At 47.9% G+C, this 21,390-nt stretch overlaps 6 protein-coding genes across 6 annotated transcripts; 4 read left to right on the forward strand and 2 right to left on the reverse strand.

The window, feature by feature from the left end:
* The first annotated feature begins 4,982 nt into the window (after nt 1-4,982).
* Nucleotides 4,983-6,179, forward strand: VC83_06982 (uncharacterized protein). The gene has a single exon (XM_024470562.1). It carries the CDS (start codon nt 5,177-5,179, stop codon nt 5,984-5,986), a length of 810 nt encoding a protein of 269 aa, XP_024322045.1. The 5' UTR covers nt 4,983-5,176; the 3' UTR covers nt 5,987-6,179.
* A 168-nt stretch (nt 6,180-6,347) lies between these two features.
* Nucleotides 6,348-8,571, forward strand: MRH4 (RNA helicase). The gene has a single exon (XM_024470563.1). The coding sequence runs from the start codon at nt 6,496-6,498 to the stop codon at nt 8,362-8,364; it is 1,869 nt and encodes a 622-aa protein (XP_024322046.1). The 5' UTR covers nt 6,348-6,495; the 3' UTR covers nt 8,365-8,571.
* Nucleotides 8,572-10,835, forward strand: VC83_06984 (uncharacterized protein). The gene has a single exon (XM_024470564.1). The coding sequence runs from the start codon at nt 8,705-8,707 to the stop codon at nt 10,538-10,540; it is 1,836 nt and encodes a 611-aa protein (XP_024322043.1). The 5' UTR covers nt 8,572-8,704; the 3' UTR covers nt 10,541-10,835.
* On the reverse strand, nt 10,836-11,962 carry YAF9 (NuA4 histone H4 acetyltransferase complex and the SWR1 complex subunit). The gene is made up of 2 exons (XM_024470565.1): nt 11,505-11,962; nt 10,836-11,454 (listed from the first exon to the last, which is right to left on the reverse strand). Exons 1-2 carry the CDS (start codon nt 11,860-11,862, stop codon nt 10,949-10,951), a joined length of 864 nt encoding a protein of 287 aa, XP_024322044.1. The 5' UTR covers nt 11,863-11,962; the 3' UTR covers nt 10,836-10,948.
* Nucleotides 11,963-11,976: 14 nt separating this feature from the next.
* VC83_06986 (uncharacterized protein) lies at nt 11,977-12,989 on the forward strand. Its single transcript, XM_024470566.1, has 2 exons — nt 11,977-12,133; nt 12,213-12,989. Exons 1-2 carry the CDS (start codon nt 12,030-12,032, stop codon nt 12,976-12,978), a joined length of 870 nt encoding a protein of 289 aa, XP_024322041.1. The 5' UTR covers nt 11,977-12,029; the 3' UTR covers nt 12,979-12,989.
* Nucleotides 12,990-14,089, reverse strand: SYF2 (pre-mRNA-splicing factor syf2). The gene is made up of 2 exons (XM_024470567.1): nt 13,187-14,089; nt 12,990-13,132 (listed from the first exon to the last, which is right to left on the reverse strand). Exons 1-2 carry the CDS (start codon nt 14,060-14,062, stop codon nt 13,085-13,087), a joined length of 924 nt encoding a protein of 307 aa, XP_024322042.1. The 5' UTR covers nt 14,063-14,089; the 3' UTR covers nt 12,990-13,084.
* Nucleotides 14,090-21,390: the final 7,301 nt, after the last annotated feature.

Raw genomic sequence — 21,390 nt, forward strand, 5'->3', positions numbered from 1 at the left:
TTAAGTGAGCACATTGGACTATATCATTCATTATGTTGTATCATTCGTTATGCACGCACGTTACATATCATGATATTCAGCTCTAATATTATATCACATGATATTTACATACCTTATATTATATTGGCAATATATTGTTACGGCTACGGTAACGTGACGTCATGGTTACAGGACCAGGGCCTAGTAACGTGACGTGTGAGTCACAGGGGGCAAGCGGGGTAGGCTGCCATGTGACGGGGCTAATGGATAGTTGCAGAAACTAGTGGATATTGGATAGTTGAGCTATCCACGAACTATCCTGAATATCTAGCTATCCGCCAACTATCCAGATTACCCATGAGGCACGACACCACTATATAAGTAGATAGTATTTCCTTAGATAGGAGCTTCGTGCTCAACTCAATATAGTATTCTTTACAATACTGTAACGTGGTACTTGGAAAGCCTTTGTGTCTAATCCCCTGCCTCCTCTGTCAAGTCAACCTTATGCAAGAAACCTCTGTGTCTTCTATCGTTTAGAAGTCAGCGTTACATATATCATGATAATATCATGATAATATCGTGATATTCCGAATATTATTCCCCACACTGCACATGCTACAGCACCTACGGCGAGCCTAGGCATAATGCTAGGACTTGCCATAGGCCTCATAATTGACCCGTTCTTATTTGAGAACAGGGGGAGTTTCTAGATTGGGCTTAGGCGGGTCACGTGGGATGGAACTAGGTATATAGAATTTATTTATTGTTTTACTAGGTATATGGAGTTTTTGCCCTAAAAACAAACAGGTACAGTACTAGACTAGACCACTGCTATTAACCAAATTCCAATTTGACATGTAAATCACGTAGTGTAACCTACCCCTCCTTGTACAACAACCATAATTATGCTACCAACTCGGAGGGCTTTGGCTCTAATTGATGGGAATCGACAGCCTAGTAGCCAATTAAGCCTATACGAATGCAGGGAGATTATTAGGAGGCAGTCAGAGGGTGCAACACGTACTAAGATTACACATGACCTAAACCTTAACCGAAGCACCATATGATATACAATTACAGTTGACTTAATACACACTAAAGGCAAGAGCCTACCCTATATACCACGGGGAAAGTCATATATAGAAGCAGAGCAATGCCTTATACTCTGCCACATACGCCTAAACCTAAATACATACTAAGAAGTAAAGGATGCTTATAATGTTGCTTGCTTAACATCAACTATAAAGAGGATACTATAAGAAGCAGACATAGGCAATTAGCGTGCAAAGTGTTGCCCTTTCCTACTGCTAATACATGTAGCTAAACAGCTTGCATAGTGTTTAGCACAGAGGAATTAGACAGTAGAGGATTAGGGTCAAGTTGTGTAGAGTGATAAGTGCTCTGTTAGGCGGGGGCAGGGTAACAGGAGCGAGTGGTGTTTCTGCACAGCTGCTTAGAAGATCTAAACCTACAGTATAAAGAAGACATGAAGATCATGGTTTAGGGGACCTTTTAGGCAGAAGGCCGGAGCAATTTATACCTTAGTTAATGGTGGGTGCACCAGATGTGAGAATCTAGCCACCCAAGGAAGGGATGATTTTACTAAGACAACACACTGTCTTAGAAAAAAGAGCCAAAGGGTCATAGCTTAGACTATTCCACAACGCAGCAATCAAGTGTATGATGTAGTGGAGTGGTTTAGACAAGTTGTAACAAATGTTGAGTCTGAGAACTCAGGGATAAGGGATAAGTCAGAGGTTAGCACCTCACTGACTTTTCAGAAACAAGGAGTAACAAGATCAATGCTTGGAAGCTTGGAAAAGACGTGGAAGTATGTGATAGTCGATTTACTGTATTGTCTGCTTGCCCTTTCTTAAGGAAAGGGCAATCCTATTTATGCCAAAGGAGTGTAGTTCTCTTATTTTCCATGACTTTCCATGACTAACCAGGCTTGGTAAATGTATTAGAAATCAAGTGCGACCCACAACTAGCTTGCTAATCATGTAGTGAACGTAAGAGAATCCCATAGAACCATCTCTTGGGTTCCTAGCCTATAGGAAGTGAAAAGGAGGTCCAAGGTCAGAGTACCTATAGACAAATTATGTCATAACTTAACCAATCTTGTGGGTAACTAAGGAGCGATGACGTGTAATGAATCATAGAGGGTTGTAGAAGCTTCTAGAGCTATCGTTCATGTTCCTAGGCCTCTAGTTGGTAGAGATATGCCATGTGGTAGTATTGGCCCACCCCCTTAAGGAGGAGATTTTCTTAATAACTTGTTCAATGAGTGTCCAAATGATATGCCGTGATGTATGTAGCATAAACAGATGTAGTAGAAGAGTTTGCAGCAATCGTTGAGTAGTATTGCTTCTGTTGTTGGTGTGATAAGCCAAGATATGTATGGTGACTTGTAGGTTTGAGGAGGAGATTTCTAAGTTTGCTCTTGAGTTTGATAGCAAACTGAGTGCAACGAATGTCAGTATGACACCTTATAGACCATGACTTTAAGTCAAAGAAGTTTAGATATACTGCAAACTTATACCTCGAGGTTCTAGAAGCAGAACTCCTCCCTATTTTTGAGAGTCTTGACTCTAGCTACTCATTTATGCAAGATAATGCTCCTATCCATACTACGGGTATGGTTACAGACTTTCTTAAGGAGCATATGATTACTACACTCTGTAGGTGGCTGCCCTACTCATCCGACCTCAACCTAATTAAGCACATTTAGTAGCACTTGAAAACCTAGGTGTGTGAGATGTTCCCTGAAATTGCAAAGGATAAATCAAACTCAGAACATGTAAGACAGACAGCATCTAGAATCATGTTTGCAAACAGCATGGGACACATTAGACAAGTCATTGTTTGATAAATTGTATAAGAGTATGCCGAGTAGAATTGAAGTGTGCATTCAAGCAGATGGGTGGCATACAATATAACGTTTGCAATGGCGTAATGAGCACCATGGCGTAATGAGCACCAAAACCCGAGTCCTCTGACTTCAAATCAATTTTCAACTATAATACAACTAAGCATACCAAATTCCAAGTCAGGTGAATCATCTATAAGTAGGTCCTCCTCAACTTCCTCAATAATACTGTCTTGTTCAACCCTTTGTGCCCGACCTTTGCCCTTATTGTCACGGGTCGTGTTTTCAATCTGCGCAACTGCCGACTGGATTCCTTGAGTACTCATCACAATAACTCCTTTTAACGCTACTCTCTTGCCACGCTTATTAGCTCTACGTGCCGATAGAACACTTTGGGTATCTTGTAGCTCCTTAATTAATAATGTGTTTTCATTCTCAAAGTTTCAGCAGTGCGTGTAAGTCGTGAGATATATTTGCGTGTTGGAGAGTCAAGCACATTTTGAGCTTGCAACATCAAATTAAGAGCTGCATTTGAGCTACGCAACTCTGTACCACTTGGTGGAGAGCTAAGGAGCAATGAGTGATGGTTTGGTGTTTGCGGAGGTGGTGTAGTAGCGTTTGTTGAGGTTATAGAAGAGCGGGTGTGTAAAGTTGGTAAGTGTTTATATGCATTTTGAGGATTGAATGGATAAATACCCACTCCTAACCATGCGCTTTGAATGTTGTATTGCGATATTGCTCGTAACCTTGCTTTGTAGTACATTTCTATCCATTCTACCTTTTGTATACGCCTTACTCCAACCTGTGAAAGTTGGTCTGTCTCCTTTGCAAGTGCAGTCTTTAACGGCCCAAACACTGCAACATCAAGAGGTTGAAGGATATGTGAACAATGAGGCGGAAGTATAAGAAGATCGATGTTATGTTGCATGCAATGAGCAATAAAGTTTGCAGAAATATGACTGTCATGGCCATCTGCAATCAAAAGCCGTGGTTTGCCATCTGCAATTTCACAGGTTTCAGGCTCAAAAACTTGTTGTAACCACTGTAATCCATGAACCCAACCTTTCTTGCTTGCTGAGAATCGCCAGTCATAAACGTGTGGATCTGTACACCAAGTGCTGTCGATAGTTGTAGCTTTGAAAATCACAAGTGGTGGCAAAACGCGTTTATCTGCAGAGATGCACTCAATGACCGACACCCACTCTTGACGGCCAGGAACAACTTTCCAATGCGTACGTATAGTAGCATCAACTACTACACGGTTCGTTTGGCTTGTACCAATCCCAAAACCCGATTCATCCATGTTATAGATGTTACATAACGCGTAGTTCTGTTCTTGCGACTTCGCTTGCAACACTGCAAACCAATGTTCAAGTGCTTCGAACGTTGCTTCTTGATGTCTTGCAGACTCGATTTGTCGAGTGGTAATTGTAGCAAGCTCTATATGACGTTGAATAAAGCGTTGGATCCATTCTTTGCCAATTGGTGGGTATCGTACAATTTGAGATGACGTGTCGTTAACGCATTGCACTCTTTGAATCCTGATTTCTTCCGCCAATTCCTTTATTAGCTGGTGTCTAATAGGGCGTCCTATCGATGAGAATTGGCAAATCCACTTAACCAAGGTACTCTCTTCAACTGTAGATAAAAGTTGTTGGTTTTGTCGTGCTTGCGCTCGAGAATAGCCTCCTGACACGCGACGTGTCAAAGTCATCCGATTAACTTGAAAGTGTTCTGCAGTAGCGTTTAAGCTTGTAAACTGTCGATTCTGGTAAGCTATTAGCTTCAGCTATACGAGCTTCGTTCTCTTGAACCCGGACGCTCTTGCGTCTCGCCATTGTTGTAGTTTACAAAGTTTGAAGTTGCAAGGTGGGGGTTTTGGTGCTCATTACGCCATTGCGAACGTTACTCATTTTTTATACTATATACTATAGGGGCTTATTTTGTAGAGCTTTCAATTCTAATCACAATGGATCGATTTTTACAATCTATCGCTCTAAAATTGCATATGTTACGAGCAAATTAACTATCTACGTTCGGTGGCTTCGCGGGTGGTTTTGCGATTCGGTTAATAGCAGTGGTCGGTGAATGTATTGTATAATCAACATTTGGAAACTGCCAAAACAATCATAAATTAAGTACATTCAAGTCAACTCTCTCTCTCTATTTGCCCTGTTATTTGGAGTATAAGACGGGCCGCACTGAGGACAACAAAGCAACCATAGGAATTTACCCCGCCTCCTTTACAGTAGGGAAGCCTCAAGAACTCATCTCCATAGAGCCATTCGAATGGTGAACCCCTCATCAACTTAAGGTTCCAATAAAATGTCTCGACAACAACCCTCAATCTACAACACCGACCATGCCAGCTCCGTCCTCCAAACTCATAAATGGCGCACAGTCGCCAACTCTGCGGCGTACCTCCTCCCCTACCTGAAGCCTGGTATGACTATCCTAGACGTCGGCTGCGGTCCTGGCTCCATTAGCATTGACCTTGCTCGCCTCGTCCCCGGCAGTCATGTAACTGGCGTCGATGTCGCTGATCCCCTCAACGAAGCCCGCGCCTCTGCTGCCGCCATCGGAGTTACCAATGTCGAGTTCAAAGTTGGGGATATCCACGCGCTCGATTTCCCAGACGCCTCATTTGACGTCGTCCACTCACACCAGGTTCTCCAGCACATCTCCGATCCTGTGCTGGCACTGCGGGAGATTAGGCGGGTGGCTAAGCCAGGTGGTATTGTGGCAGCCCGTGAGTCGGCATCTATGGCGTGGTTCCCGGAGTCAGAGGGGATAACAGCCTGGCGCGATCTAACTGCACGAGTTTCCCGTGCTAAGGGAGGGAACCCGCATCCAGGGAGCGGTATTCACAGCTGGGCTCGAGAGGCAGGGTTTGAGAAGTCACAGGTCACGTGTAGTACTGGATCGTGGTGCTTTAGCACCGACGAGGAGAGAGCATACTGGGGCGGAAGTATGGCGGAACGGGCGCTGTCGTCTGGATTTGCCAAGATTGCTACAGATGGTGGGTATGCTACAATGGAGGAGCTGAAGGATATTTCAAAGGCATGGCTGGATTTTGTTGATGACGATTTAGCGTGGTTCGGGCTGCTACACGGAGAGATCGTTTGCACAGTGTGATCTTCCCAGCTGGGATGTTATAATTTCGAGGGAATAGCCGACTATGAGTTGGCATGTACGGAGTAATATTGAAAATAAAGCATTACAAATATCCTTCAGTGTTATGTATCACCAGGGAATTACGATCCTATTTACTAATACCTCATGGGAGTGTATGTTAGCTTCTATTTCCTAGAAAAATTGTAATTTTGGTTGACAACTCTCCTACCATTTCGTCTTTCGGAATAACATTTTAGCTGGAGATGTCTAAGTGGGGGCCATCGTGACTTTCCCCAAAAAAGATAAATTCTGCCCTCTCACCGCCTTCACGTGATGCCTTTTGATGGGTTTTAGGGAGACAAAACTTATTTGCGCCAACAATACCCACTCTCGTTATTTTCTGGTCTTAACTTGCTATTGTTGAAGTTTGTTTATTTGGAGAGCATTTCATTTCAACTATTGATACTTGACGACCTTTTTCTTGCGCCACCGAACCTCGATCAAACGGAGCGACTGCTCCTGCTCCAACCATGCTTCGCTCGAACAATACCGTGTGCCTCCTGTGCCAATATTCACAGAATGTGCGATTTGCCAGCAGGAAATATCCTGGTGCTCTGCAAACACAGAGACATGCTTCACAGGCACAAAGTCGACTGCCCAAGCGCATGAGACTCTCCCCTCGCGTAGCCCAACCGAACCCCAGGACATCCGAGAGTGGCAAGCCCGTCCGAAGGCGACAAGATGGCCCGTTTGGAGGAATGAATTTGAAGGAGGCCGGTATCAGAGGAGTTCCGGAAGTTCGGCGGACATCGGGGACGGATATGAGAAGCAACGATAGAGAAGGTGGCAAGACAAATAGGAGAGAAGGATACCACGCGTTGAAGATGCAACGGGCTCTGTCCCCAGTGTCGTATAATAGCAGGACGGCCATCAAGGAACGACTGCACCAAATCGACAGTTTCAAGAAATTTCAGTTGTTGCCCAGTGTGCAGGAATCTATTGAGGCCCAGGCGCTGAAGGGACTGGAAGATGTCATGCCCACAGCAGTTCAGCGGCTTGCAATCCCGGCGCTACTCGGCGAAGTCAGCAAACACCAAAGGAAGAAGACAGTTAAAGCAGAAAGGGAGGATTTTCTGATTGCTGCTGAGACTGGTTCGGGCAAGACGCTGTCATACCTCCTTCCAGTTATTGATGCTGTCAAGCGTGCAGAGCAACAGGACGCGGATGTTGAGGCCTACAACAAGATGAAGCAAGAAGAGGACCTGAAGCAAAACAACCTCACCCTGGTATCTCCTCCATTGACGAATATGCCCCATCCTACAACTGGCAGGCCACGGGCTGTTATCCTTCTCCCCACGTCTGAGTTAGTATCTCAAGTTGGCACACTTCTGAAGTCTCTGTCACATACCGTGAAATTTCGGTCAGCTCTTATATCCTCCTCTGTTAGCGGGAAGGTCATTCGAAACCGCCTCTTCTCTCCGGGCGGAGTCGATATCCTGGTGTCCACTCCTCATCTTTTGGCATCGATCGCGGAGTCGGATCCAAATATCCTTTCAAGGGTCACCCACCTTGTGATCGACGAGGCCGATTCTCTCCTCGACCGTGGATTTTCTCCCCTGACCTCGGAAATTATTGATAAGTCCAACCCATCATTACAGCAACTCATTCTCTGCTCGGCCACAATTCCACGATCCCTTGACTCGTTCCTGCGCAAACGATTCCCGGATATTCGCCGCCTAACAACACCAAACCTTCACGCGATTCCGCGTCGTGTTCAGCTTGGTGTGGTTGACGTTGAAAGAGATCCATACAGAGAAAACAAGAACCTGGCCTGTGCCGACACGATCTGGTCCATTGGGAAATCAGCCGCTGATCACGAAGGCCCAGACAAGAATGCAGTCGACCTTAAGCATGTCCTTGTTTTTGTGAATGAACGTGAGAAGACGCAAGAGGTAGCGGAGTACCTGGTCACAAAGGGCGTCAATGCGGTTGCGTTGAGCAGAGACACCCCTGAACACCGCGCTTCAGAAATTCTCGCTGATTTCACGTCATCAGAGAAGCTCACCGTTCCAAGAGGAGAGAACCCTGGTACCTTAGCTGATAACCAGCCAAATTACCTTCCATTTGGACATGTTGCACCGCCGGCAAAGAGGAATCTGCCAAATATGAAGGTGCTTGTCACTACGGATTTGGGATCCAGAGGCATTGACACGTTGGCTGTCAGACACGTCATCCTGTATGATGTGCCGCATTCTACGATCGATTTCATTCATCGCCTTGGCAGGACCGGCAGAATGGGTAGGCGTGGAAGAGGAATTGTACTTGTAGGGAAGAACGATAGAAAGGATGTGGTCAGAGAAGTGAAGGAGGGTATGTTCAAGGGACAGGCGCTTATCTAGAGCGAATATCCATAATTGTATTATACTGTAGGGATATTTTCCGATATAGAAAGGAATTGTACATTAGCCGCATGGTTTACCACTCAAATCGTCGCTTAGTCGTCTTCAGCGTTTTTATGTGATTGTCGGGGTCGCAATTGAGGGGCCTTCATCCTTAAATTCGCTTAGTGTGGAGTAAACATTCGCGTCGCGTCACGACCTTCACCAGCACCTCTCTAAATCGAAATATCCCTGCACTATCATCCTCCCGAACATTATGCGATAATGAGAGAATGAGAAATATATACAACTATCCAACATCCGAAATAGCTATTGATACGAAGACTTGAAAATCACCACGATGCCACGCCCCAAACGCGCCAAAGTTGCGCCCTCTGCACCCGCCGCCCAACCTCGACGCGGGAGGGTCTCAGGGCCGTCGCGCAAACCAATAGAGGCCTCCGAAGCAATTGGATCTTCCCAGGAACAAAATATCGAGCAGGAAACCCAAACGACCATGACGAGGGCAACGAGGGGTAATGCGACCGTTTCTGGGCCTTCGATACGAGCAGCAAGTCTGAGCACATCGAATACCACAGTATTGGAAGAATCAAGGAAGCGCCGCGACTCAGCGATATCGCGTCTCGAGGCCGAAAACGAATATACATCCAGCAATGGAGGGCCCAGCGATGCTGTTGCGCATGCCCCAGGAGAAATACTATCAAGCAGCCCGGAAGTTGAGATTGGGAGGCGGGGAAGAGTCGCTGCAAGTGTTGAGAGCTCAGCAATTATACCTGGAACATTTAGGAGGAGGGCGCGCCAACCAAGTATACTTGGACAAGGACAAGAGATTGAGATTGAGAGAAATGAAAGTGTGGAGAGCGACATTGCACAGAGCCAAGATATCACTAACGTGGAGAGGACTCTTGGGAGGGTCATGTCGAGCGGCTTCAAGCCAAGGCAAAGGCAGCCCAGTATATTGGGAAATGTGAGGTCGAGCAGCGTGGAAGACGAAAGAGAGGTTGGGACGCCTGTAAATCCTGGATCGGCGCTCAGGACGGGATTATTCAGGAGGAGAGCAAGACAGCCCAGCATCCTTGGTACGCCCAGCCACAATCCGAGCCGCGCCCCTCCAGCAGAACCAAGCGACGAGGACGAACACGGCGAAGAGGATGAGGAAGATGATTTCAATCCCGAAGACGAATCTACTCCACTCAATCTGCCAAAATCGAAACCTCTCGATGGCAGCCCCCAGTCAACATCTCCACTCAACCCACGGAAACGCAAGCTCTCATGTCCATCAGCCTCTCATTCATCAGCTGCCCTTCCTCCCCTCGAGAAATCACCTTCTTCTGCCTTCTCACCACCACCAGTTTCTTCACCTCTGAGCGCGAGATCGCAAACCCCAGAGATCATGAGCTCAACCCACGCACCACCTCACAGCAGCTCGTCCCTCCGCCTGAGCTTGACCCCGCCCCGGCGAACCCGAGCTACATCCGGGATTCCTCCAGAAAGAACCCCTCCCACCCGCCGCCAACCATCACGCACCCTCGCTATGGATGATGATCTTCCATCATCTCCCCCATCCCTCACCCACTCACCTGACAACCGACCCTCAGTCAAAAAGCCGGCCGGCAAGCCCAAAGGAAAAGCCGCAGCGAAACCTGAACCTGCATCTCTTTCAACCGCGCAATTGCAATTACTCCTGCCAAGGCGCCGAAGGCGGGCAGCAAGGGACGCCTACGAGATTGGTAACTCAGACGACGAGGTTTATGCGGAGAGTGACGAAGGTGAACTTTCTCACGTTTCAGCCGCCCCGAGCCGTTTCAACCGACAAACACCCGGCGCACGAAAGCGGGTCACAAAGCTTCAATCTGCGATCAAAGGCAAGGGCAAGGCTGTTGCTGCCGTCCAGGCTGCTGCGGCAAAAAAAACGTATGGATCGCGCCGAGCAGCTGCTCCATCGCTGTCTGACAAGGAGAACGGCGAGAACAGTGCGGAGGTCAGCGAGGCGGAAGTAGATCCCGACGATAGCCTCGCGCCAGTGCAAGATAGTGTTGAGGATAGCAGTGTGCTGGAGGAGCGGCTGGGCAAGGAGCTCAAGATTGCGAAGAGGAAGTTTGAGGATGTTGATCAGTGGGAGATGGAGTTCGAGGACATGACTGCGAATAGCAGCAGCCCTAAGGATGCCAGATGAGGCATGGTCAGGGGAGTGGTATATGGCGCTTTGGCTTGATGGGTTTGCGTTGCTGGATGCGATTATGGGCTATGAGCTTGTGCGGATTTGAGGCGTTAATGGATAGGAAGGTGGAATAATCAAACGGACGATGCATGGAATGGACATACATTTAGCTATTGTATGCTTGCGTATAGCATTATCAGACACATATAGGCTGACATTACTCAATACCAAACTTGCTGCCTATGTTTTACAACGTACATTTGACCAAAGTAGAGTTAGATCTACTATAATACAAAATTGGGAGGACATGCCATCAATGTTCTTTCCCTCAGTGTTCCTTTAAAGTGTGTATTAGAAATCGGGGTATCATAACGCCTACTTCGCCATTTCCTAATGATCTGTCCTCATCCTCGATTACCACCCTTACGCGCGCAATGCCGCCAACTTCGCTTCCTTCTCTTTCAATTGTAGGGTCATGGCCCTGTTTTGCTGCTCCACCTTCCGCTTGGCATCTTGTAGCCTGAGTATCTCCAGCTGCTCTGCTTCTCTACTATACGGTTGCCCCGGACTACTCCTCATGGGTATCAGCGCCGTTCGCTCCGGGACCGACGTCCCAGGCCCCAAGTTCTTCTTCTTTGCACCAGCCGCCTTGCCCTTCGTCTTCTCTCCAACCGACGTTAAGATCTCGTAGAAGTTTTCGTATGGCTCATTGAACAGTTGTTCCTCATATGCCCAGGCGAGAACCTCTCCCGACGCCTTCTGAGCGGCGCGTTCCTCTTCGGTGCCATAGGCGTGTAGTCGGAGGCCGTGCCACACAGACTGCGGCTTCTCATTCGACTCGGACACGTAGTGAAGCTTGATGTTGATTTCAAACTCACCCCATCCAGTTTCAGAGATCGAAAAGGGCTGGCCGGCTACTGCCTCCACCGCTGTATAGAGTTAGCTCTCGTCCCGTCGCGGTCTCGTGAGATTGACTTACAGCGCAAGGGATTCGGGATCGACTCGTGTAATTTGAACTGAACCTTCTTCAGCCAATACGTAATATCCGTCCCATCTACACCCTTCACAAACACCGTCCAGCTATGTGTGTGGTCTGCCGGCACACCCTCTGGTTTCGGGTTGGTCGTCTCGTCGAAGGGTTTAGCTGTCGTGCCATAGATGAATGGGCGGAAGATCTGCACGCCCTTGACGCGCTTCTGGTTCGTGCCTGGTGGTGCCATCGGGGGCTCACGTTCGTAGGGCGAGACTCCAATTGCACGTCCTGAGCGCGGTCCTTGCGGTTTGACTCGAGGCCTGACTTGGTGGGAGAGGTAGGAGATATCTTTACGCTTCGCCATGGCGACGGCGGGGCGATAGATAAAGTCACGGAGAATTGTTGTTCCTAGCGTGACGCGTGGGTGTTGGAAAGTGCCAATGATTGGTCTGTGCTTTCACATCGTCATGATATCAGTCTATTTATTTTGGGCTCTTTGAGGAAGAATTGATCGCTCACCAACACAAAAAAATGGCGACGGTGAAAAGAGTCGTTGTTTGTGGTGGTAACGGTTTCTTAGGAAGTAGGATATGCAAGTACGCGGTAGCGCGAGGCTGGGATGTCACATCAATAAGGTAAGGCAATTTCACATTGGGTATCAGCCTTGTAGTCAGACCGGTCTTGTTAGGATATGCGTGCTGATTATGGTTAAAGTCGCTCAGGTGAACCAGTATGGTCTTCAGTCACCTCGTCCCCCTCAACTCCGCCGTGGGCCCATAGTGTGTCATGGGAACGCGCCGACATGCTGAAGCCAAGCACATACAAGCCTCTTTTAAAGGGCGCTGATGCTGTCGTCCACACCATGGGCATCCTGCTCGAGGCAGACTATAAGGGCGTGGTATCCGGCCGTGAATCCCCGATATCCGGCCTCATGCGCGCCTTTTCCTCCTCAAAGGCTGGAAGCCAGAACCCGATGGAGCGGAAGCCAGACGAGGACCTGAAGCCGCAAGAAAAGGATGGACAGCTGACTTACGAACTCATGAACCGGGATTCCGCAATTACGTTGGCTCAGGAAGCGAACAGAGAGCAAGTCTGCACTTTTGCGTATATTTCAGCGGCGGGTGGTGCACCCATATTACCAGCAAGATACGTCACTACGAAGCGTGAGGCTGAATCGGCAATTGCAACCAACTTTCCGACTATGAGATCGTTTTTTGTTCGGCCTGGGTTTATGTACGACTCTTCGCGGCCGATTACGATGGCCATGGCTGCCGGGGCTGGAGGGGCATCTGTGTTCAGCGAGGTTACGGGAGGGGTGCTGAAGGACTTCTTAGGTGTGGCTGGCACGAAGCCGCTGAAGGCAGACCTGGTTGCGCAAGCAGTTGTCGAAGCTCTGGAAGATGACACAGTTAAGGGGCCAGTTGAGACGAAGGAGATCGAAGAGCTTGCCACAAAGGCATGGAGGAAGGGGATGCTATGATCTTGCATTTTCATCCTGACTAAAGGCAGCCGCCTGACCTGTACCAACACCATGTAAATCTTAACACCATAACCAATTTATCCCACTTTAATACAACCCGTGACCTTCATATCATCGTTCCACGCTCAAAACTGTCGCGAATCTCGGCCGTGTACTAAAGAGAGTTAGCGTAAACTCCTATATCGATTTCGGGGAAAAAAGAACGTACCTTGTTGTAAAATCTGTTCAGTTTCTGGTTGAAGTTCTTGTTCTTCTCATTAATGTATGTGATATCGCCCTCGTCGCGATCCTGCCCGCGTTCCTTTCTCTTCTTCAACCTCGCATCTTCAGCCTGTTGTAGATCGGCCACCAGTCGGTCCACTGCAGCCTTGTCAGGCTTGTTTTCGACAAAGCCAGTGGAGTCGGCGGTAGAGTAAAACGAGCCTTCCTTGTCGACAGCGACCAATTCTCCGTCGTCGGTCTCCACAATCTCCAGACCACCTGAGGCAGCAGCTCGCTCAATCGCAGCCATCTTTTCCTTCTCGTAGTTGCTCGTATCCAGCTTCATATTTCCAATCTGTCGCTTGTATACCTTCCTGCTATCCTGTCGGTAGTCTTGGAAAGCCTGGTCGTCGCGATGTGACTCTTTCTTTTTGAGTCGCTTGTCCCACCTCTCGCTCTCCTCGATTGTCCAGTCCCAAGCACGCTTTCTTTCAAAGTCTTCACCTGCAGCCTCGATATCTGCCTTGAGGAGTTTCTGGGACGCAGTCGCATGCTTGCGGTTTAGTGTCGTGAGGAGGTTGGGGTCGGTGGCGAGTCGTTGCGACTCGAGGGCAGCTTCTTTCATATTCTTCTGAGCAGAGGACTTCGCACGAGCCTGGAGCGCCTTGAAGCGCTCTTGTCTTTCCTTGGCTTTGGCTAGGGCGTCGTCGGTCGATATAGGGGCTTCGGCAGGTGCAGTGATCTCAAATTCTTTGCTTGGTGCGTCATCTTTCATCGCGGGCTTCTCCTTGGGCTCTTCCTCTTTCGTCATAGATTGATCGGCATCCCTCACCTCTTCGGTGGAGGCGCTTGCTCGCGTCTTGCGCTTCTTGGCTGGAGGCATGATGTGGTGGTGGACGATGTGGTTGTGTTGTAGAGTGGAGTCTGACGACAGTAAACAATTGCACCCTAGTTTAACTTGTCAAAGTTGCTTAGTCATAACTTTAATTTATAAACGAACCCGGATGGATATATAAGCGCCAAAATGGACTTGATACGCAAAATATTAACACCGTGGATTGGAGTGGCAGAGCACTTCAGAAATGACTGCCATTCAAGTGGTGCGCTTTCTACGCCGGGAAACTTCACTCCAATCCAGTCTTTTCGCTGAACATCGTCGACTACAGTCAACCCAATCCCAACCTGGAAGAACCCACAATGTTTATAAGCTAGCAATGTATGAGGCTGTTGGGCCGGTTGACGGTTCTGATGGTAGTTCTCTCGGTGTCGGAGAGAGAGGCTCCCCTTTGAAAATATCAAGATATTCACCACGTCGTCGCTCTTCGAACTTTGCTACTGCACAATTAACCATCGCGCAATGCACCAGCATCAGAGATTTGGAATTCTTTATAGGCGGCCTGGCACAGACGGCAGATGGATGCCGATGGATCGTCCATAATTCATCAAGTCTAGTTGCCGCCATGTACAAAGTCTTCTTTATCGGGCTCGCTGATCGGAATATGAGACGTCTAAACTTTATGAACAGAAGTCAAACAAATCGAAGCCCAGGGCGTTGAAATGGAACCATATCTTTGCGCCACTGCACTATCACACGCCTTGAGACCTTTATGCATACTTAGGACACCTTCTTGCGCAAAGACCTATCTCGCCACGATGGCATCCCGCAAGTACATGGATGACCACCAGTCGATCTGGGGGTTGTGTTTCTTGAGCCATGGCACACCAAGGATGCACGCATGGTTGTCCATGTGCACGATGTCAAACTGAATCGTTTCCTTGTGCCCGTGTAGCATGACCATTTCCAATGGGACCGTTTCGTGGGTCACCATTCCTTCATTAGTCGAGATGGGCTCTCCATCTACGACCATTAACGGGTATGGTTCGGTTTTCAATTGCGTCTTGAAACCTTGCGTGTCTGCTACTTTCTTTGTCATAAAGTTGCCCGTCGCTCCTGAGTCAATCATTGCTCGGAGGTGTCGCTGTTGTATCTTAGCGACCACATATAGTTGCATGCTGCCCGTCGTGGCGCATAGCTGGTTCGTACTAGGCCTCTTCCTGTCGCTCGCCGGTGGCCTACCGTCGAGGACTCCTAGTTTTTTGACTCGTCCGAGGAGGGATAGTATTCATCCGCTTCCAATGGTGGTCCTTGGGGAGATCGTTTCCCTCGCTCTTCTGCTTCGTCTAGCAGATGTGGGTATTTCTCGTATACCTGTTCACTTTTGATAGGCAAGTCCCCTTCAGACTGGCTTCGCCTGAGGGCGTGAACTTGCTCTGCATCTCTGAAGTGTATCCTGGGCGAGGATCGGGGAAACAACTGATTCTGGTGTTTCTTTTTCCAGTGGAGCTTGCAATCATCTTCGCTGCAATACTCCCAGTAGACATACGCGTGCCAGGGATGATCAGTCTCTGTTGCGTCTGTCGTTGATAGTTCCCGCTGTCCTCTCACCCATGCACTATCTTCCCTCGGAGGCGTGGAGAACGTGTCTAGTTGCTCCATGGCACTCCTTTCGATGCGTGGAGTGGGTCTCGCATTTTCCCGTCGCAGCATACCTCTGGCTTTCTCGTCGTACTTCTCCAGGGCTCTCCTGCGGTCCTGGTAGTAAAGTTCGATGCTTTTCATATTCTTCAGTTTAGCCATATGCTCGACATCCTTCTCCAGTTCTTCCGCTTCTTGGGCTTCCAACTTAGCTATGTCTGGGGACGTGCCAAGCAGCCTGCGGGTATTCGTTAGTTGGTCGTAGTATCTCCAGAGGTCATCCTTGCAGTCGTCCACCTTGCACTCTAACGGAAGTCCCTGTAACAGGTTCCCGTAGATGCCCTTAAGCGTGGGGATTCTCCTCTGGCCGCTGGGCTTGTCTCGTTCGGCCCTAATCTTCGCGTGGGCGTGTTTTGCCATGCGTCTTACTACACTCTTGCACTGTGGACTCATTGGTTCCGTAGGTGCGAGCTCGTCGAAGGTTTCCTGTTCCGAGACGGTGAACGATTCCGCCTCTGATTCTTCATCTGAGCTCCCGTCTTCTGGGGTGCTTTCGCCGTTTATTCCCCAGTCCTGTTTGTTCACAAATGTGGCGTTCAACTGCATCCCTGAGGCGTTGTAACCTCCCCGGCCTTGCCAGGTAGCATTGAGTTGTTTGCTGACTTTGCGTCCGCCGTTCCCTTTCTTTGGCTGTCTGCAGTCTCGGGCCATGTGGCCTGGCTTGTCGCAGTTAAAGCAGAGTCGTTCCTTGAATTGTCTGTCTTTCTTAGGGTCACGGGGTCGTCCAGGTTTGAACGTGGCATCGAGTTCCATTGGGTCCGACCAACGGTTGTCTCGCGGGTGTTGATCCCGTCGTCTGCCCTCGTTTCCCCGGTAGGGGTAACTTTCTTGGGCTTGTCATAGGTCCGACGTTCCTTCTGGAATTCGTATAGTCGATTGTCGATTCGGACCGTATGTTCGATTAGCGCTACCATGTCCGTTGGTTGTTGTTCCAAACGGGCAAGTTCCATACGTATATGGCTCTTCAGCCCACGTCGGTAGTGGCTGATGAGTGCGCTGGCGTCCCATCCTGTCTGATTGCCGTATCTCTGGAATTCTGTGGAGTATGTGAGGGCGCTGCCAGTCTGCTTAAGTGCAAACAGATGGTCTTCCGCGGTCTTAATCTCATCGATGTCTCCGAACATGCGTCGGATTTCCTTACAGAATCCTTTCCAGCTGCCAAACATAGTCTGCGTAGTTGCCATGCTTCCATTGGTACTTTCATATTTGAAATAATCCTTGAGGAATGGTTCGACTCATCGCAGGGCTTCCCCCCTAAGGTAGGATGCAGTCCACAGGGCATAGCTCTCCTGGGTGGGAAACTTCTCGTCATTGAAGTGCTGGTACAGTTCGACCTGTAGCAAAAACACCTCAAGTTCCTTTCGGTTGCCGGAGTAAGTGTCGGGCAACTTGACGCGTAGAGTTTCCTTGAGTTCGTTGATGGTGGGTGCGTCGGGCATCTCTTGAGTTCGTTGACGGTGGGTGCGTCGGGCATCTCTTCACATCACGTTATGTGACTCACACATCACGTTACTAGGCCCTGGCCCTGTAACCATGACATCATGTTACTATAGCCGTAACATTATATAGAGACGTATAGCCTAGATGAGTTATTATATTAATCTTTAGAAGAAGACATAGTTATATAGTAAAGATAGTATAAAGTGTTGTTATTGTTACTTTTGTTTTAATAGAAAAGTTAGTGAAGGAGGGAGTTAAAGGCTCTATATATACCTAGATTATAGATTCTAGAATATGCTATATAGATATATTTATAAGCATTTATAAGCATCTCAAACTCTCTAGAAGTTTATAGAAGTTTATAGAATTCTCTAGAAACATTTTGTTTTTCTATCTTAACGTACTTGACAAGTGAGTCGTATTTGCATGCGAGTCGTATCGCAACACACCAAATCTGCTCTTTACGGACACTAATGACTATAATGGCTCAACCACAGAACACTCCGGCTAGTCAGATTGAAGGCCGAATTGATTTAGCTATTCAGGCCTCCCATCAAGGCTATTTTAGCAACCTTAAAGCAGCTTGTACAACCTACGATGTGCCATACACAACTGTCCGCGACCACGTTAACGGACGCGTTGCTCGACGCGATTTATAACCCGCAAACAAAAAACTTAGCAACACAGAGGAGTCAACACTTGTCGAATGGATATTATCCATGGAGAAACGAGGTCTACCCCTTAGATCTGAATCTGTACGGCAAATGGCAAATCTATTACTCCAAAAATGGTCTGACGCGGTCTACTCTACCCCTCTTACAGTTGGCCAACGATGGGTTTACAACTTTGTAAAGCGCCACCCTTTCCTCCAATCAAAGTACACCCGTAAATACGATTATCAACGGGCAAAATGTGAAGATCCTACCGTTATTCGGGATTTGTTTCGACTTTTACAGAACACAATTGCCAAATATGGGATTCAGGAAGATGACATCTATAACTTTGACGAGACGGGATTTCAAATGGGAGTGATTACAACCGCAAAAGTGATTACGGGTTCTGAGCGGGCCCATAATGTAATGGTGGGTGCACCAGATGTGAGAATCTAGCCACCCAAGGAAGGGATGAATTTACTAAGACAACACACTGTCTTAGAAAACAGAGCCAAAGGGTTGTAGCTTAGACTATTCCACAACGCAGCAATCAGGTGTGTGATGTAGTGAAGTGGTTCAGACAAGTTGCAACAAATGTTGAGTCTGGGAACTCAGGGGTAAGTCAGAGGTTAACACCTCACTGACTTTTCAAGGAGTAACAAGATCAATGCTTGAAAGCTTGGAAAAGACATGGAAGTATGTGATAGTCGATTTACTGTATTGTCTGCTTGCCCTTTCTTAAGGAAAGGGCAATCCTATTTATGCTAAAGGAATGTAGTTCTCTCATTTTCCAAGACTTTCCATGACTTACCAGGCTTGGTAACTGTAGTCGACGTAAGAGAATCCCATAGAACCATCTCCTAGGTTCGTAGCCTATAGGAAGTAAAAGGAGGTCCAAGTTTAGAGTACCCCTATAGACAAATTATGTCATAGACAAATTATGTCACAGACAAATTATGTCACAGACAAATTATGTCATAACTTAACCAATCTTGTGGGTAACTAAAGAGTGATGACATGTAATGTATCATAGAGGTTCGTAGGAGCTTTTAGAGCTATCGTTCATGCTCCTAGGTGTTACGACGGAACAAGAAGGCTGGCCAACTACAGGACAGGAAGGAGGGAGGTCGCATGAGACCGGCCCTGGTACCTGGAGGGGCAGCGGGGAATAGTAGTTCCGAAAGTATCACGTGACGGACTCGCAGGATGATGAGAAGAGTCCTAAGAGTCCAGGACTCCGAGGACTCGAGTGAGTTCCCAGGAGTCCACTAGGCACGTGACGGACTCGCAGGATGATGAGAAGAATCCTAAGAGTCCAGGACTCCGAGGACTCGAGTGAGTTCCCAGGAGTCCACTAGGCACGACGCCACTATATAAGTAGATAGTTAGTTCTTAGATAGGAGCTTCGTGCTCAACTCAATACAGTATTTGTTATATACTAGTAACGTGTTACTTGAAGCCTTTGTGTCTGATCCCCTGCCTCCTCTGATAAGTAAACCTTTACGCAAGAGAACCTCTGTGCCTTCTATCGTTTAGAAGTCAGCGTTACACTAGGCCTCTAGTTGGTAGAGATATCATGTAGTAGTATGAGTGATGTCATGTAATGAATCATAGAGGGTTGTAGAGATATGCTATGTGGTAATATCGGCCCAGTAACTAAGGAGCGATGACGTGTAATGAATCATAGATGGTTGTAGCAATCGTTGAGTAGTATTGCTCTTGTTGTTGGTGTGATAAGCCAAAATATGTATAGTGACTTGTAGGTTTGAGGAGGAGATTTCCAAGTTTGCTCTTGAGTTTGATAGCAAACTGAGTGCAACGAATGTCAGTATGACACATAAGCCCATTTGTGTGCAGCCAGGGAACCGTGAATGGGTTACCGTTATTGAGTCAATTGCAGCAAGCGGGTGGAGTGTGCCACCAATGGTTATATTTGAGGGAAAGGTCCATATATCAAGTTGGTATACGGATACCTTGCCTTGAGATTGGACCATTGCAGTTAGTAATAATGGCTGGACAGACGACTCTTTAGGCCTTACCTGGCTTACGGACGTCTTCCAGAAGCACACAAAGGACCGTACAAAGGGTGTTTACAGGCTCTTGATTCTTGACGGACATGGAAGCCATTCCACTCCTGAATTTGACCTGTTTTGCAAGGAGCACTCAATTATCACACTCTGTATGCCTCCACACTCGTCACATCTTTTGCAACCACTTGACGTTAGCTGCTTTGCAGTTATGAAACGGTTATATGGAAAACAAATTGAGGGGTATATGCGGGTTGGAGTTAGTCATATTGACAAACCTGACTTCCTTATAGCCTACCTTGCAGCCCACAAAGACTCTATTGTTACGACGGAACAAGAAGGCTGGCCAACTACAGGACAGGAAGGAGGGAGGTCGCATGAGACCGGCCCTGGTACCTGGAGGGGCAGCGGGGAATAGTAGTTCCGAAAGTATCACGTGACGGACTCGCAGGATGATGAGAAGAGTCCTAAGAGTCCAGGACTCCGAGGACTCGAGTGAGTTCCCAGGAGTCCACTAGGCACGTGATGGACTCGCAGGATGATGAGAAGAGTCCTAAGAGTCCAGGACTCCGAGGACTCGAGTGAGTTCCCAAGAGTCCACTAGGCACGACGCCACTATATAAGTAGATAGTATTTCCTTAGATAGGAGCTTCGTGCTCAACTCAATACAGTATTTGTTATATACTAGTAACGTGTTACTTGAAGCCTTTGTGTCTGATCCCCTGCCTCCTCTGATAACTTAACCTTTACGCAAGAGAACCTCTGTGTCTTCTATCGTTTAGAAGTCAGCGTTACACTTTGAGCACCACTTCTACGAGGTACCGGCTTACACACAAAGCAACATGTCTGTCGTCAGTTCGAAGGGGAAAACCCCCACCACGCCAACTTCGTCTCAGAGGTCTAAGCCTGAGAATGAAGAGATGCCCGATGCACCCACCGTCAACGAACTCAAGGAAACTCTACGCGTCAAGTTGCCCGACACTTACTCCGGCAACCGAAAGGAACTTGAGGTGTTTTTGCTACAGGTCGAACTGTACCAGCACTTCAATGACGAGAAGTTTCCCACCCAGGAGAGCTATGCCCTGTGGACTGCGTCCTACCTTAGGGGGGAAGCCCTGCGATGGATCGAACCATTCCTCAAGGACTATTTCAAATATGAAAGTACCAATGGAAGCATGACAACTACGCAGACTATGTTTGGCAGCTGGAAAGGATTCTGTAAGGAAATCCGACGCATGTTCGGAGACATCGATGAGATTAAGACCGCGGAAGACCATCTGTTTGCACTTAAGCAGACTGGCAGCGCCCTCACATACTCCACAGAATTCCAGAGATATGGCAATCAGACAGGATGGGACGCCAGCGCACTCATCAGCCACTACCGACGTGGGCTGAAGAGCCATATACGTATGGAACTTGCCCGTTTGGAACAACAACCAACGGACATGGTAGCGCTAATCGAACATACGGTCCGAATCGACAATCGACTATACGAATTCCAGAAGGAACGTCGGACCTATGACAAGCCCAAGAAAAGTTACCTCTACCGGGGAAA

Source organism: Pseudogymnoascus destructans (genome assembly GCF_001641265.1).
Source record: "Pseudogymnoascus destructans isolate 20631-21 unplaced genomic scaffold scaffold_17, whole genome shotgun sequence".
Classification (NCBI taxonomy): domain Eukaryota; kingdom Fungi; phylum Ascomycota; class Leotiomycetes; order Thelebolales; family Thelebolaceae; genus Pseudogymnoascus; species Pseudogymnoascus destructans.

What these genes read in the sequence shown, in the direction of transcription:
- MRH4 (XM_024470563.1), top strand. Translation starts at nt 6,496, where the DNA reads ATGCTTCGCTCGAACAATACCGTGTGCCTCCTGTGCCAATATTCACAG.
- VC83_06986 (XM_024470566.1), top strand. Translation starts at nt 12,030, where the DNA reads ATGGCGACGGTGAAAAGAGTCGTTGTTTGTGGTGGTAACGGTTTCTTA. An exon ending in TGGGATGTCACATCAATAAG is followed by an intron (nt 12,134 to 12,212) that starts GTAAGGCAATTT and finishes TTATGGTTAAAG; the next exon opens with TCGCTCAGGTGAACCAGTAT.
- YAF9 (XM_024470565.1), bottom strand. Translation starts at nt 11,862, where the DNA reads ATGGCGAAGCGTAAAGATATCTCCTACCTCTCCCACCAAGTCAGGCCT. An exon ending in GATCCCGAATCCCTTGCGCT is followed by an intron (nt 11,455 to 11,504) that starts GTAAGTCAATCT and finishes AACTCTATACAG; the next exon opens with CGGTGGAGGCAGTAGCCGGC.
- VC83_06982 (XM_024470562.1), top strand. Translation starts at nt 5,177, where the DNA reads ATGTCTCGACAACAACCCTCAATCTACAACACCGACCATGCCAGCTCC.
- SYF2 (XM_024470567.1), bottom strand. Translation starts at nt 14,062, where the DNA reads ATGCCTCCAGCCAAGAAGCGCAAGACGCGAGCAAGCGCCTCCACCGAA. An exon ending in TGAACAGATTTTACAACAAG is followed by an intron (nt 13,133 to 13,186) that starts GTACGTTCTTTT and finishes AACTCTCTTTAG; the next exon opens with TACACGGCCGAGATTCGCGA.
- VC83_06984 (XM_024470564.1), top strand. Translation starts at nt 8,705, where the DNA reads ATGCCACGCCCCAAACGCGCCAAAGTTGCGCCCTCTGCACCCGCCGCC.